Below are 15,846 nucleotides of genomic sequence, written 5' to 3' on the forward strand. Positions count from 1 at the left end.
TTTCCTTGGTAAGAATCTAATTTTGGGGAGGGGGAGTTTTTTGTGAAACTTCACCATTTCTTTGATAAACAAAAGCATTATTTTCTTTTTTACTGTCATAGTTTTAATACATATCACAAGAAATACTGAATTGTCCATTAAAATAAATATATAATGTAACTTAACATTAAAATTCTTCAAATGCTGAGGCATGGAACTGATGGCCTACCCACACTGGTATTCATCAGACTGAGCCTGCCCAGTGATAATAATGCCCAAATATTTAAACATTAGACATTAAAACAAATAAACAGCCACAGCATCCACATAAACTTCCTCGCTGTAAGACTTTATAACCTTATCTGCACCTTTCAACATCCCTGTTTACATGTTTCAATATGTAAATTATACAGTTCAGTCGTGTGTTTTCAAGTGGGCAGAATGACAACGTGAAGGTTGGCATTCACTTCCATGACTGAAGGTGAGGAAATGGGGTCACAAATGTGTACAGCGACAGAAGTTAATGTTGCTGCACTCTATCCTACCTGGTAGCCTACAGTACATCTTTGGGGGAACATAAATAAAAACTCAAAAGAACTGCTTTCTGGTTTTAGTAAAGGGCACCTGAGTGTAGAGGGCTTAACATAAAAACAGTGTTCCTGAACAGAGGCTGCTGGACCTTCAGTCCTCTCATTAAGGGGATTGTGAAGATTATCTCTTTTGTAAGGTGTTGGATATCTACTCATAAGAGACATTATCAATGAAAACAGCTCGCAATAGAGCTTTTTTCTCTCTCTTTCCACAGCCTGTAAGCTCTGTGCTCATAATAGGCAGAAGAAAAATGTGTAACCAAATTAAATAAAACAAACAAGAGGTGGAAAATGAAACACCTTAGAAGTCTGGCCAGTTTTACACTTGTGGAAATCTGGAGGCACTGCAGAGACACCAGATGATGACACTGTAATGGCTGTAAATTCAGATCCAAGCAATTTATTGTATGTCTGTGTGTGCTGGGCAAAGTTCAGTCCATTTGTATCTATCAGTTAATGTTTTACCCAAGGAGGGCACCTTTAATGCTTTGGACAGTTCTCTAATTAGAGATATAAAGGCAATATTAATATCTTAATAGGCAGATCTAAATTGTGCCACTTAGTCAAACATGATCACAAGGACACATGAGGGGTCATCAGGTTCTTGAGATAGTTCTGCTCCTTTCTGTCTGAACTTGGGGCTCAACGTGTCCATCAATAACTCCAGCTCAATAAACACTTTTATGGGGCACACTCATCCCCTTCTTCCTAACAGTCAAAGCTCTGCTCTGAAAGGCAGTAACACAGGGGAACTAGCTGGGAAAGAGGCAGGGATTGAGGCATGAACTGTATGGCAGTGAGGAAAGGCCAGCCATGAGCCTAAAGGCAATGCCAGACACTTCCAAAGGGACAGCTCCTATGAGAAGATCCTCAGGGACTTCTCCAGGTGACTTACCCAGGTAGCCATACACATTTTATAAACAGAAATTATGTTTAACCCAACAGATCCTGAATGTAATCCTACTTATCTTTATCCTGACCCCATCACACCAAGCATGAACTAATAAATAGCCTAATTTAATTATTGCACCCTGTACAGATAAGAAATGTTTCCCCTGTTTTTATAAACAAGATAACATCAAAATTGCAACTTGGCGGGAATCACTGGTAAGTTCAGTGTGTTGCCTCATGGAAAATCAGTCAGTAGAAGCAACAAGACCAAGCCCTTTTCAGTCAGCAATAAATGGGTCTCACCATCAGGACAAGCAGCACAGGAGAGGAGCAAGGAAGGAAGTGTGATTGTGATCACCTTCTTAAGCTAATTGGCAAATGGGAATTTTTAAATCCATTTGAAGAGAGGGAAGGTGTAGGTGTAGGTGTAGGTGTAGGTGTAGGTGTAGGTGTAGGTGTAGGTGTAGGTGTAGGTGTAGGTGTAGAGTCTGCTCAGGACTCAGTACTTTCTACCTATCAGGGTAAAAATGTTCTTCACTCTGCAGTAGTTTACATGACACAGTAAAATGGACTACTCATAATCTTGTCTCAAGTTAATGATACCTGAAAATAATCTTTTTTCTACCTCAAAGTCAAAGTAATAGAAATTAGTTTTCCATTTTTATGTTTATTCAATTAATAGAACACAAAGATGTTTATATTCCTGATAAAAATCTGTGTATTACATTCAGTAATATTCAGGAATGTAAAGATGGTAATATCCTCCTATAGAGAGTAAATTTACTTGCTCTTCCTCAAGGCAAATGAACAACAGCCAAAACGAACAGGGGTGTGATTTATTCCTTCTTTTTAGCAGTTCTTCACTTCCTTAATTCTTCAGATCTAGCACTTTCTGGTCTCTATTATGGATTGTCAAGCTATTCTGCAGTGCTGCAGTTTGAATCACAGGATGTTCTCAGGCTGTCATGATGCAGCTGTGATCTGCACTGGGGTACAGATCAGGACCACCCCAAAGTCAATGACTTCTGGCATAAGAAAACTATTTAAAAAAAAATTGTCTTTCTGTTGAGGAAGAATGCAAAAGAGATGTTTCCCACAAGAAAGTAAGTTCAAGGAGTGCTGTTTAGTCAACATCAAGTGAGTTCTCTCTTATGAGTGGAAAGGGTTTTCAGAAGTTTCTGTATTCCTGAAGACCCTAGTTGCTAATTTTGATGCTTTAAAAGCAGTATTTTCTTTTCATGTAAATGCTTTTCTCATTCTTGTGGTAAACAGAATAAACTGACAGAATGCTTTCCTGGCACTAAAGTATATGAAGTCAACAAACTGCCAAAGAGGGAAATTGTCTTTTTTCTACTTTCCATCTTCGGCAGGCAGCTGAAGAGTAACTTATAGCAACCGTAGATTAGGAAAAAAATGCACATTGCTATAGAAATTGCTAACAGTAGACTCACTTGGAGAGCTTGGCTTTATTTGTAGACATTTCCAAACATTATTTGTTCTTTTTCAGAACCTATTTCAAAATCCTTCAAAGCCAGAGACAAGACTTCCATTAATTTCAATCACTTTGGAGCAGATTCACAGGGGAGAGCCTGTGGCACCCTCAGCCCTGGCATTTTAGCAGTATGTTCATGTAGTTGGATTTCCAGTAGCAGAGAAAGAACTGGACGATGCTACAGAATACATTCATCACAAAAGTGAGTCAAAGTCTCCTCCTGGAAATGTCTGTATCACCTGTACATTTGAGTACAGTCTCCTCCATCACACCTGTGCTTTCAAAAACAGGCTGTGTTTCTCATATCTAGAAGGACAAAGTGGGAGGGTTGGCTGCCAGCTGCTGCAAAGTCTGGCAAGCCAGAAGGACCCAAGAAGAAGCAGGGAGTCTGGAGAAAGCATCATGCAAATATACTGTGGCCAACTGACTGAAGAGCAGCTGCCCTCAGCTCTGACTGCTGTAACAGCTTGAATATAAAATAGTTGGATTGGGTATTCCCAAACTGAAGCCTGTGAAGTTTTGTATGGGGCCTTAAAGGACTCCTGATTTGCAGACATCGCCAACAGAAACAGCTGATAATCATAGTTACATGGTCTCATCCAGGAAGGGGATGGGTATCTGGGCCAATTAGCTAATTGGAATATTGATTTGCCTTCTCCAGAGCTGGGAAATCCAGTCCGAATACTCACATCTCAGCTGCTCCATAAGCTCTCCCTATTAATCAGTCAGAAATTCATGTGGGATCTGCTCCAAGGGTTCCATAGCTGAAGTCTTGATTTATAGGTGTGGTGAGAAGGAAGACACCTAGCCTAGTGTATTTTCTTCTCCTTTCATCTCATCCTCCACAATTTTCCTACCCATTAAACACTTTCCTATTAACTTTATCTTGAAAACCCTGATCACAGTCCTGCTTTTTCCAGCTGGGCAAGATGACTGGAGGTCCAGAAAGGTCTTGGGATTGAAGTTCACTCTTACATGTTGGCTGAATGCAGTGGATGTACTTGACTTTGGCAGAAAGCCTTGGAGCTGGAGCTGGACTGGCACTCTGCAGTGAAGAGCACTGCCTTGAGCCCAGCAGTGCAATGCAGGAGGCATTTCTGCAGGGCAGGAATCAATCACACAGCACTGATTCCTCTGTGCTGTGGTAACTGGCTCACTGATCTATGTCTAAATATAAGTGCATGTTCTCTCAGTTCCAGACTATGGAGCTATAAATTAGTAATAATGGCATCAAACTCAATGGAGCTAATGCCAAGGACAGGAGGATCACAATAGCTAAAATCCTTATTTGTACTGTGCTTCTACTAAGCTGGTGGCTTTGTAAACCTGATGAATACCTTTTATAAGGAAGTTGAGATGTATTTAGAGATTTCAGCTCCAAAATGTTACTGGGCTTGCTTCCCAAAGTCCATCAGCAGCCCTTGGAATGTACACATAGAGCTCCCAAATAGTTCTGCTGATTAAGGCAATATTTTCATCTTTCCTAAATCATTGTTATAACTCATGGTCTTCTCTTCTGCCTCCCAGCAGGTATAAATACTGTGGCTCTAAATAGTTGAGCAGCTTATCTTTTAAGGGATGATGAGAGCATTTCGCTTGGGGTGTAGAATTCTAAGCAGACACAACAGTTCAAAATGAAACTTACTTGGAACAGCTGAGATGAATCTGCACATGCGTAAACAGGTGGGCAGGATGGATATGATACAATAATTATAGACATTGCATTAGCATGCAAAAGAAGCACCTCCAACAATAATTATTAAAAATAAAGCAATCCAGACCAATTAAATGTATCTAGAGAAGCCGTGTGTTTTCCAAACTCATAACTCCTTGTGTTTCTCATTTTCCTCATTCTCCTCTCATTCTCACTTTGTATCTCTTTGCTGTTGTAAAGACCTTCAACTTTAATGACCACACAATGAAGCCTTTGATGGAGGAGCTTTATCTCACTTTTCCATGTATCCAACAGCAGCATATATCAACTTTATCTTCTCTGCTCATGAGGAAAGCAATGATTTAATGTCTTCTCTTCAAACTGATCTTACATGGGATGTGACATTTATACAATAGAGCCCAAAAGGGCCAGTGCATGGGCTTAGCATCAGTGCAACACCCCTCAGACGCAATCACAATTATATATTAGAAGTTCTGTTCTGTTCCATGCTCTGTTGCTGCTGTTGTGGCAAGCTGCAAAGAGGAAGGAGAAATGCTGATGACATGACAAGGATGACATCTCAAGCTTTTGAAGAAGGCAGCAAAAAGAGTGGTGCCCTGGTAAGCAAGACGAGTGTGATGCAGGGCACTGAGCTGAGAATGTGGCAGGGGGTCATAGTTCTGATTTCTCTTGCCGTGGGCTTGGCTGGGGAGGAAGCACCTGATGAAGGAATACCTTGTTCGAAGTACCAGCAAGCTTTCAACCATTCATGCTATGAGTTTGTTAGACTCCAGCAAACCTTCACAAGTGCCCAGAGCTGGTGTGAGAGAGGAGGAGGGCACCTTGTCTTTATTCAAAATGAGGAAACGCAAGAGTTCTTGCAAAAACATATTGCCGAGGATCAGGAATGGTGGATAGGACTGATCTCAAACTCCTGGCTGAATGAAACTACTGATGGTAGGTGGATTTAAAATCATGTCCTTAAAATTGTGTCAGCACATGATGCTTTTTTAACATTGTAGAAAATGCAGTAAGTCCCTTTGTAGATATCTGCTGAAAAGCCTGTCTTCTGTTGCTGTAACTCCACATTTATACTAAGATGTTTTAATTGCCTGCTTCACTTCCTAGTTGCATGTTATCACCCTTTCCTTTGGATCCTGTGGTTGTGTGAACACATGGTGAATGAGACTAGCTTGCTGACCCAGTGAAACAAATGTGCTGGCTTAGGTCTCCAGTGGAAGCCAATTCATCCCACGAGGAAATGCTGCAAGGTCTGATGCAAGGGAAGTGGTGAAATCTTGAGGCTGGGAGTGCAGGTAGAAGTGGCAGTGTCTGTTTCATGATTGTATCAGGTTAAATATAAAATATAATTGAAGATCCTTACCCAGACTAAACCATCTTTGCTTCAATAGGAGCAGGGCTACAGTCCTGCACTGCAGGCTCTGACTCTAATTGTATTGCTGAGGAAAATAAACATTCAGGACACAATATCTTTTTTCACAGGGCCAATAATTTGGCTGGACACTTCAAATATAAGCTACAGTAACTGGTACAAGGATCAGCCATCTCCCTTCTCATCCACATGTGGGTACATCCTGAAGAATGCCAAGTATCGGTGGGGTGTGACTGAAAATTGCAGCCAGGAATTCAACTTCATTTGCGAGTTTGGTAAGATACACAACAGCTGGAACAGTGAAATGAGTGTGCCATGATCACAATGGGGCATAAATTGCCTTGTTGCTTTCAAAGTAGCTGGGAAATAACTTAATGAATCTTAATAAATATGAACAAGCAAAAAGCTGTACAACCCCAGCGGGTGCTCTTTTTGCAGTGTGCTGAAGTAAGACCTGATCCAATGAAGGAAGAACCCACAAATACATCTGAGAGATGTAGGTGCTCAGAAACCAGACATTAAGGTCCAGGGTTCCAGCAGAGGGCAGATAAAATAAGAATGGATCTGTGTGTGAATCTAATGTGTAGCTGTCCACACCTTCAGTGGACATAAGCTGGCTCCATTAAAGCATGGCTGCAAGAATAAATTCCCACAACACCACAGCACCTGGGCTAGGTGGGACCTGTATGGCTGCCCTGCAAAAACACTCATTAATGTGTGCCAGAATAATTTCCATTTGTAACTGAAGCAAAAATACAGGCAGGCTTCCAGAGGCACCACCTTCTTGCAGCTTGGAGTGAGCAAAAGAGAGAGCAAGTTTTTCTTGTTTCTTCTCAGACCCTGCATCAGGTGAAGTTCAAGGTTTTCCCCAGGTTAAGGAAGCAGACAAGAACCTGTCCCTCCTGTGCTCAGGCAGAAAATCCACAGACATTGTGTCCCCTAAAGTGTGACTTGGAACAAACAGTTCTGGAAAGGAATGATGACAATATCATCCCTTTCAACATGAGGGGAATTTGTGTTCCTCACGCTTTGCACAAGAGTACTTTAAACTGCAGCTAGAACTGGGCTCACAAGCACTGGAAGGACCGTTTGGCTATAGGCTCACTAATACAAAAAGGCTTGGAATCAAGTACAGGTTTCCACAAGCCCTAGAACTGCTACTGCCCTGTCCAGCACTCTACTGCTACTGACATAAATAACAAGTTGTTCTGCAATAAACAAAGCTAATAAAGTTTTGTTTCCTATCCTGATTTTCTGTTCCACATCCCCTCCCTGCCCTCCTCCTCAGCACTCCCAGTTCCCTCCCATATCTCCAGCACGTCCCACCTCTGGGACCTCCACCACTTTTCACTCCCTCAGCTCTCTCCCCTGCAGCTGCTCCAGAGCTCCAGCTGTGTGTACCAGCCAGTTGAATCCCACATCACAGAATAGGTAAACGTAGGGTTATAATCCCCACTCCTCACAGAGGCATTGATGTAACTCTTTCTCTTCTCCCTAGATACTGCATTTCATGAAATTTTAGGGTGGTTGGAGGTTTATATCTATATATCAAATTTGGCTGAAGATGACTAACATTAAAAATAACTGGGGGAGAGGAAATTGGCAGACAGCACAATCCCTTAAGCTTATTTTCCTAGCAAAAGCAGACTAAAATTATTTTTCCATTACAATCATGGTAGACAACTGTCTGTTGGTGAGGAAACTATCATCTGTTATCAAGGGTCTAACTGAGAGCCCCTTAAATTCAAAGAACAACAATATCCTACACTACATTCATCATTCCACTACCCAGGAAACCAAGACCAGATCGAGGCAATTCCACCACTGGTGTTCTGTAGATTAGCAGTTTATTGTAGTAAATATATATGTACTGAATCAGGGTTTGTACATAGGAACACAGACCAAGTTTTGTACATGTCTCCATGTAAAAGTTGTGGAGACAGTAAATACTGCGAGAAATCTTCATATAGAGAACAAAAAAATGCATGAGATAACACTCCACACTAGAATTTAACAGCGAGTTATTTTTCAAGCTTATTTAGAGAGCTCTAATCTGTAAACTGATCATGTTGCTATAGTTACAGCCAGGCTTAGCTTTACCCTTTAAATAACAATAGCACACAATTATTGCAGTGTGCACGCATTGGCGCTGTTAATCAAGGGACTTGAGGGGAATGATCCAAACAGCAACTGGAGGACAATGTATTTAAACCTGGGACAGCCAAAACAAAAACATTCTTTTGCAACACTCTCATATGAGAGCAGTTATTCACATCCTCCTCTTCAGGGTATTAAGTATCCTGATTATTACATGATACTAAAAATTCTGAAAGATAATTAACTGTCCCAGATTAATCAAAGAATGAGGTGTATGCATTTAGAGCTATGACCTTACTCATCTGAGCAGTCCTGCTGAATGAAGTCAGTCAAATATCACACAGGAACAAAGGAGTCTCTGTAGCAGAAACGGGATCAGCTCCCGTACTTAATATGCAAACTATTCTTCAAAGCAATTACCTGAATATTATGCAATCCATGAATCAGTTTCGGAAGTAAGGAGTAACTTTAAACCTTCCAGTATTTCAAGTCAAACAAATGCTAAGAGTTTTCCACAAAAATACTATTTATTTTTATAATTAAAATATTTTTACTTATTGAAAATATCCTCAATGTTTTAAGGCAGTAAAAACCTAAATCATTAATTTTGAATCTTTAAAAATAAAAACGTTTAATTCTTTTGCAATTTTCTTAAATTTTGTTAATTGTTTAGCTTAAAAGGGAGAAAAGGGAAGAAAGAAAAACAAAACAAAAGGGACATGCAGTAGAATTGTAGCAGGATTTTTCAGAAATTCAAAAAGGTAATATATGGGGTTTTTTTTTTCTCCTACTAGAATCTGGCCAGAGCATTGCTTGTGATAAATACAATGCCACTGTACAGTGTGGATCAGGAGAAGTTATTCAAATTGAAGAGAGCTTCTATGGGCGGAAGACCCCTCATTACTGTGTGTCAGAGACTTCTCTCCAGGATGAAAGAGATGAAGGCTGCAGCTGGATCAGTGTCAAAGATGAAGTAGCAGGTGGTATCTTACAGCACTGCTTGTTGGAAACACAGAGTGTGTACCAAAGTTCCCTGTCCCTCAAATGCTTTATCTTGTATTGCAGTAGAGTTAGTGAATGGAAAAGTGGATTATTCCTAAAATGAAGGGAATAACAGAGAACTTCTGACAGGGACGGGGTTGCTACAGGAGGCTGGATGGAAAGGAGAGGTTTTGTAAGGAGCAAAGATTCAGAGGTGGGGAGGAGCAAATGAAGGACAAGGGTGTGCCTGGCTCCTCTCACTGTATGAGGAAAATATGTGGGCATCCTGATTCCTTGACAAATTCAGATACACAAGGTTTGACAGAGATGGAAGGCAACACATCCAGACAAACCTAACTCCAAACCAGCAGGGGTAAAAAGGCTGGCACTCACAGGGACATGAGGGCAGGAAGGACCTGCTGCTGCCTGTCATGTGTCGAGCACCCACCCTGCTGGAGCCAAGGGCTTGGAGACTAAACACTGACGGTGGCCTGTCCCCAGGGTGATTCTTAGGGCTTCCAGCCAAAATTAAACGAGACACAGAAGTCTTTTTTTTTGTACCTTTTCAAATTCAGCTTTGTTCCAATAAAAGGAAATGGTGCTAAGAAATGCCACACAGTAAGCAACACACTAAAGTCAAAAGGATATGGAAATTTTTCTAGAAATCAGTGACATGGTACTGCTCCTACTGCCTTTTTTGTTTCTCAATCATCTTTCATCTGAGCTGTTGTGACAGTAAAGGCAAAAGCCATTAGCTGATCTGAAACACTCCTTCTTTCCAGGCCAGTGTCACGGTCTCCAGGCCTGCCAGGTGGCTGCAGATGGCACTTTCTTTGGAGATCCTTGTCCAGCTTTGGGAAGCTATTTGTCTATTCAATACCACTGCAAGGAAGGTAAGAGGGAGGGGGCTGTCAACACCAAAACTCTGTCCTGTTCTTTTCTGTAACACTGTGGCCACTGATATTTATCTTAAAAATCACTGTTCCATCCTCAGGGAAGAAACTGGAAGAGCGGTGACCACTAAAAATAGGCACAAAAACATAGATTCCCTATCCTAACTGAGGGTTTTGGGTAGAATACAAAGTCTGGAAATTCAGACCCATAAAATACACTTAAATGAAATTATGTTCTAGCAAGAATCTTGACCAGTAGATATGAAAAAGAATCAGCTCCCTGTCACACAACTAATGCACACAAATTGGCAGCAATACCAGCTCTGTTTTGGAGCAGGCTGGCTCTCAATGCCTGAAAATTGAATTTTGTAAGAAAAGTAGACAACACTTGCACTGAATTCTATCATTCTGTTTTTCAGGTCTGCAGCTGGTTATGACAGACACATGTTTTGTCTTTGAAAATATCACAGTCACTTTGAACTGGCTGCTCTCACCATACTCTGGGAATCTTTCCTGTACCATTAGCACTGGAGATGGTCACACTATTGATCCTTACTACCCTCTAACGTAAGATATAGCCTTCATTTCCCTTCAGACAAACAGTACATTTCATTGCTTGCACTTTATTGAATGTTCCAAGTCTCACAAATGAGATGTTAAAAACTAGGTATCTTAATAATAGACCATACGTACAAGAGACTTGGATTTTGCAAAAACCTGTTTTGAAATCAATATAAAATTTTATATTAAGCTGCCAACCACAATCTTTCTTTTATTATACAAGTGTCTCCTGTTTCTAAGAGTATTTATTCCAGATCTTAAGACTCAAAATTACTGAAAACGTCAGTAATTGCCAAAGAATGAGCAAATATTATTTCCTTAAGTTTAAAGAGTGTTTTTTGATAACAATTAAAATATAACAAGGCAATTCTGTAGTTTTTCTTTTGTTTTAATTGCATAAAAATCCTGTCTTTAAAAGATCAAACATTTTTCTGCTGGATTTAAAAATCAGATTTTGTCTTAGTGGTAGGAATGGCATTTGAATGAAGGAAATCTGGGGATGTGACCAGTGTTACCGTGTAAGGAGAAGGACTTCCCAGGGTGCTCTTCCACAACAAGAAGTTGTTCTCTTTCTATTCTAGACTGGTCAGCAACATCTCATACAGGTACTCCTCTCCTGGGGAGTTTACTGTTTTTGTGGAGTGCACCACCAGCGAATGGCACGTGATGGCACAGAGGCAGGTGACTGTTCAAGATAAGATGGATCAGCTCAGCATTACTGGGTGCTACAGCCAGTATGAAACTGGGAACAGCTCCCACTGCCGTACGCTGTATGGGGAGGTGCTGTGGATCCAAGTTCAGCTCAGTGGAGGTGAGGATAATTTCTCTGCGTGATTTAAAGGGAAGGATAAAAATTTTGTCATCCGTGGGATAGAAGCAGGACTTTTATTATGCAAAATAATCCTTCATTTTAGTGAATGCTTTCCCTCTAATTGTTGTATTCCTGCAACTGAATTCTCTCAGTTCCATTGGAGGGGTTCTTTCTCAGAGGTATTTCACCACCTAAAACATAAGTATAAACCCTTTTTTCCTATTCACAAAGCTGGCAGCAAGAGCATAAATTTAGTCACACAAATCCATGTGATGCCAGTCAGAATATTTCTGTATTTGAAGTTAGAAATTCATGGAAATGCTCCTCTGATTAGGGTAAGAAGATTCCACTCTGAGCTGGACACATTTGCTGGTGTACATTTCTTTCTCACTTCAAGTTCCTGGAAGTCACATATATGCTGAAAAAAATAAAATTCAGAAATGTATGCTTGAATTCTCAAAACATTCCCAGCAGAAAACACATTATTTCATTAAGTCACCTTAAATGACTTTATTAAAAATGACTGCATTGCTGTAGGGTTCTTGTGACTCCAGTACAAACACTGGAATGCTGCACAAAGCAGCTGGAATTGGTTGGCCTATTGCAGAAGCTGTAAGAAATTTTCATCTGTGTTTTTGCAGGCAATGGGGTAACCTACAGTATGCTAGCAGATAACATGATGCTGACTGAATCCAGTGCAAGGGAAGGTATTGCCCCTTATAACCTGACACTCAACAGTGCCTCTCAAGAGCTGCTAGGCCCAGGGATACATCAGCTGGAAATCCGAGCATCCAGGAACACGACGGTGTCAGAGATCTCCGAGAGTATTGCTGTTCATTTAATTGAGCCAGTATCTGGAATTCAAGCTGCAGTAGCTTCCCACACTCTGCAGCTGGGGGAGGATTTGGAGGTGAATGTCTCTGTGTCCCGTGGTGCCCCAGAGAAGCTGATGTTTGAGGTGACTGGATCCAACAAAACCCACTGTCACAAAGCCGACGGCCCTCGTGGGGAGCTGCGGACATACAGCGTTCCCATGCCCTCAGAAGGTACAGCACACTGACACCTCCTGTGCTTCCAGGACACCACAGATGGGTACAGTTCACATAAAGAGTCACAGCATCCTGGGCTAGGGGACAGTAATGTACAGCAGAATTTGGTAGCTTTTCTTACTGCTCAAACTTAGTCTGCAGAACAGGATGAACGGCACAGTCGTATTGACTTGTAAGTGAGCTACAAAACAGAACTGACAAATGGGTCTGCATATGCAGACTGAAAGCAAGGCTTCACCTCATTCTGGCAATGGAAGAGACATAGTGAAAAGACATAGGTTTTATTTTTTCATAGCACCATCTGATTGAAGCACAAATGAGGACGTTTTCTTGAATACCAAAGTGTTTTCCTCGTGTTTGTTCATAATGTTTCAAGTTAAGACTGTTCTGCATTTTACACTGAAGTAATTCATAATCTGAGGAGTTCTCAGTAGAGATGACAAAGAAAAGGGGAGTTTTTTGTGTGTCCATTACCAACACATGACTTTTGTTGGAGCTAATTATGAATAAACTTTTTAGTAATATTATCTTTCCATTATTACATAGTCAAAGCCTTTAAAATGTGGAATTAGGGAGATTGTGGTTAAGAGTTAATTAACAGTGGCAGAAGACAAAAAAGTTTCCACCCCTAATGAGCTATTCCAATCCCACGCCAAAGTGGGAAGAGTAGAAGCTAATTATGATTTCATTTCATATTTTTAAATTATTCAATATTAAAGTTTTATTTGTTCTCCCTGTACCCATTTGAACATCCATAGGCAGAAATTTCCAAACAAAATAGCTGCTTGCTCAAGATGCCTAAACTCATTTGGCCTCCAGTGTTTGTACACCTCTAGTTTCCTGTGTGATAGTATCTTAGTCAGCTGACAAAGAATAGCATGACAAGGGCTAGGAAAAGGGCAGATGAGTTATTAAAAAGTTGAGATAAAGGGAAAAAACAATCCTGGACAAGCCTTTCAGCATAAACCCCCATCATAAAGCCCCCTGAAAACTCTTAACAGAAAAGAATGGGATTTTCTTTACAAATTGGACATTATACCTCAAATCTGTTGGACTAGCCCCACTGCTACTTTTAACTGACCCTTTGCCTTCTCTAGGTACTTTTCTAGTGAAAGTGGTGGCCATGAATGCCTTCTCAAACATGAGTCTGGATCTTGGATTCATCACTGTGTTGGCAAATAGTTCTCACAGAAAAGGTAATTGCATTAATCTGACAATGCTGGTTTTGACCACACAAGTGTCTTTTTGCAATCAGAGCATTTCACAGAGTGTTTATGGTTTGTATCTAGTAATCACTTTCCTTCCAGCAACAGTGTTGAAAACTTTTGTGGAGGCTTGCTCCTGATGAAGGCAGATTCCCTGACTTTGAAGTAGTCATAAATTAGCATCACTCTGTATATGTAATACATTGCACATTTGCTATTTGTCCTAGAAATAATTAGTGAAGTTTATGGCTCAGGACATAGCTTTGAAACCAGAAAATATTTGCATCACAGCAGTCTCATAAATTGCTGTCAGTAATGGCTTCTAGATGGCTCCTCCTTACATTTACAAGAGCAGATTATACCAGAAATAATATAACCTTAGCACTAATGGTATTGAAACTTTTCCAGTGCTTTCCATCAATTTTCCTTTGTACATCAGTGAAACTCCACCACCTCCTGTGAGTATATTCTGATTTATACCATGATATTTGAAGAATCAGGATCATCTCCTTTACAGTCTGTGATAAGCCTGTTGTTACCATTTTACCTATTTAATTGGACTGTTTATCACGCCTCTAGGGTCTGATCCTTACAGCCCCATCTTTCACACTGTCAGTAGTCAAATCCTGTGGATTTAAGTCATATTCACTGAGGATGTCTGAAAGCTTTACAGGTAGCACTAAAATATTCTGTTCTTTTTTGCATTAAACAGATTCTGCTAAGGAAGAAGGCAGCTACAAAACAAATACCCAAAAGAAAAATGTAAGTATTATTTAAGGATCTTTCTTTAAAATTGCTTAGAAATTTTTCTTACCAGTGAAAGTGCCGTAGAAGACATTGAAAAAAAGTATTTGTAGCATAGTAAATTATGGACTAGATGTTCTGTTCGCCATATGGCTTAACACAAAATCTACACCAAAAGTCTTGGAGACAAATGTGTTTACAGGCATTCCATCTATAATTCATAAAAAAGATTAAAGAAGATGAACTTTTCATAACAATTCAGTTTTGGAAGTTAAAATGTGTTTAGATGAATTTTTAATTCATCTACTTGACTAATGCAAACCTCTCTCTGAAGGGTGATCCTTCAAGAAGAGTTTAATGTATTCCATATTGTTACCAAGTGTTTTCTACTTCTGTATTGGAGTGTTTAAATTACTTTGCAATAAAAATTTTTCCAGTTTATGGCAAACTAAGAAGTTAATGATGCACCAATGGCTAGCAGCTGTCCAAATTTAAATAATAAAAATGCCAGATAGAATATTTTATCATCTCAAAGGCCTAGTTTTTAACTGTAACGCTAGCAGACAGACATCTGCTATGGGAGATATACTGCTTCACAAGAAGCCATCATGTTTACAAATTGCTTGTAAGAGTATATTGCATCAGGGAAACATAAATCTAATCCAAACCCAAGTTTATCACAGTTTGTTGCACAGAAAGACAAACTCAGCTACCCCTTCTTCTCTTTGTTTGTAGCTGCAATGTATCAAATTCAGATAAAAAGGGGATGCACTAGAAGACAAATGGTTGTTCGAGGGCAAGAAGTCTTGGTCCAGATGGGAAGAATTAACAGGAATTAGTTTCCTAAGTTCCTAGTTTTGAAAATGGGAGCTGCACTCCTAAACCAATTCTGCATTTGGGAGAACATTGCCACAAAATTTTTCTGTGCCATCTGCTTCTATTCCCATAGCTTCTACTTCCATACTACCTCTGAGCTGGGAAAGATCATTTAAACTACAGATTTGCATCCAGTGATTTGGGGTATAAAATTTCAGACCTTTTTCACTATAAAGAAGCAACGCATGTGTGTGTTTATACGTGTTCCTGTTCTTACATACATTTACTTCTTATTTAGGATCATAAAATATATATTAAACCAAGTCGCCATGTGGATCCTTTCACAACTGTTACACTTGGCTGGCCAGACAAAAACAATAATTCCAGTTTTCTCTGGACCTGTGGTTTGTACATTTCCTGAACTTTTTTCACCAACTTGTATTTGATGAGCAACAAATTCACTGTCATGTCAGATCAAGTGTTGAAAATCTGACTAAAGGATGCTTTATTTTCTGGCTTTAAAGTTTGCCACTCACTGTACATAAAGAATGTCTGCTACCTAACCCTGTTTTTGGCATCAAACTAATTATGGTATATAATATGGTATAGTACTCCATTTTGTCTTCTCCCAAAGGTTTCAATTTTTCAAGATCTACCGGTCCTAAGCTTCACCCTCATAGCCAATGACTA

The 15,846-nt window shown here is 40.0% G+C and overlaps 1 protein-coding gene across 1 annotated transcript in view; it reads left to right on the top strand.

Moving 5' to 3' along the window:
• The first annotated feature begins 5,112 nt into the window (after positions 1–5,112).
• Positions 5,113–15,846, top strand: part of PKD1L3 (polycystin 1 like 3, transient receptor potential channel interacting) — a 36,559-nt gene continuing 25,825 nt past the window's right edge. The window contains exons 1-10 of the mRNA XM_069026728.1: positions 5,113–5,563; positions 6,110–6,274; positions 8,891–9,076; positions 9,860–9,970; positions 10,390–10,537; positions 11,113–11,342; positions 11,984–12,388; positions 13,489–13,587; positions 14,309–14,358; positions 15,455–15,560. Of these exons, the coding sequence (XP_068882829.1) occupies positions 5,113–5,563; positions 6,110–6,274; positions 8,891–9,076; positions 9,860–9,970; positions 10,390–10,537; positions 11,113–11,342; positions 11,984–12,388; positions 13,489–13,587; positions 14,309–14,358; positions 15,455–15,560 (1,951 nt within the window). The remainder of the gene's footprint in view (positions 5,564–6,109; positions 6,275–8,890; positions 9,077–9,859; positions 9,971–10,389; positions 10,538–11,112; positions 11,343–11,983; positions 12,389–13,488; positions 13,588–14,308; positions 14,359–15,454; positions 15,561–15,846) is intronic.

Source organism: Aphelocoma coerulescens, chromosome 11, assembly GCF_041296385.1.
Source record: "Aphelocoma coerulescens isolate FSJ_1873_10779 chromosome 11, UR_Acoe_1.0, whole genome shotgun sequence".
NCBI classification, from domain to species: Eukaryota; Metazoa; Chordata; class Aves; order Passeriformes; family Corvidae; genus Aphelocoma; species Aphelocoma coerulescens.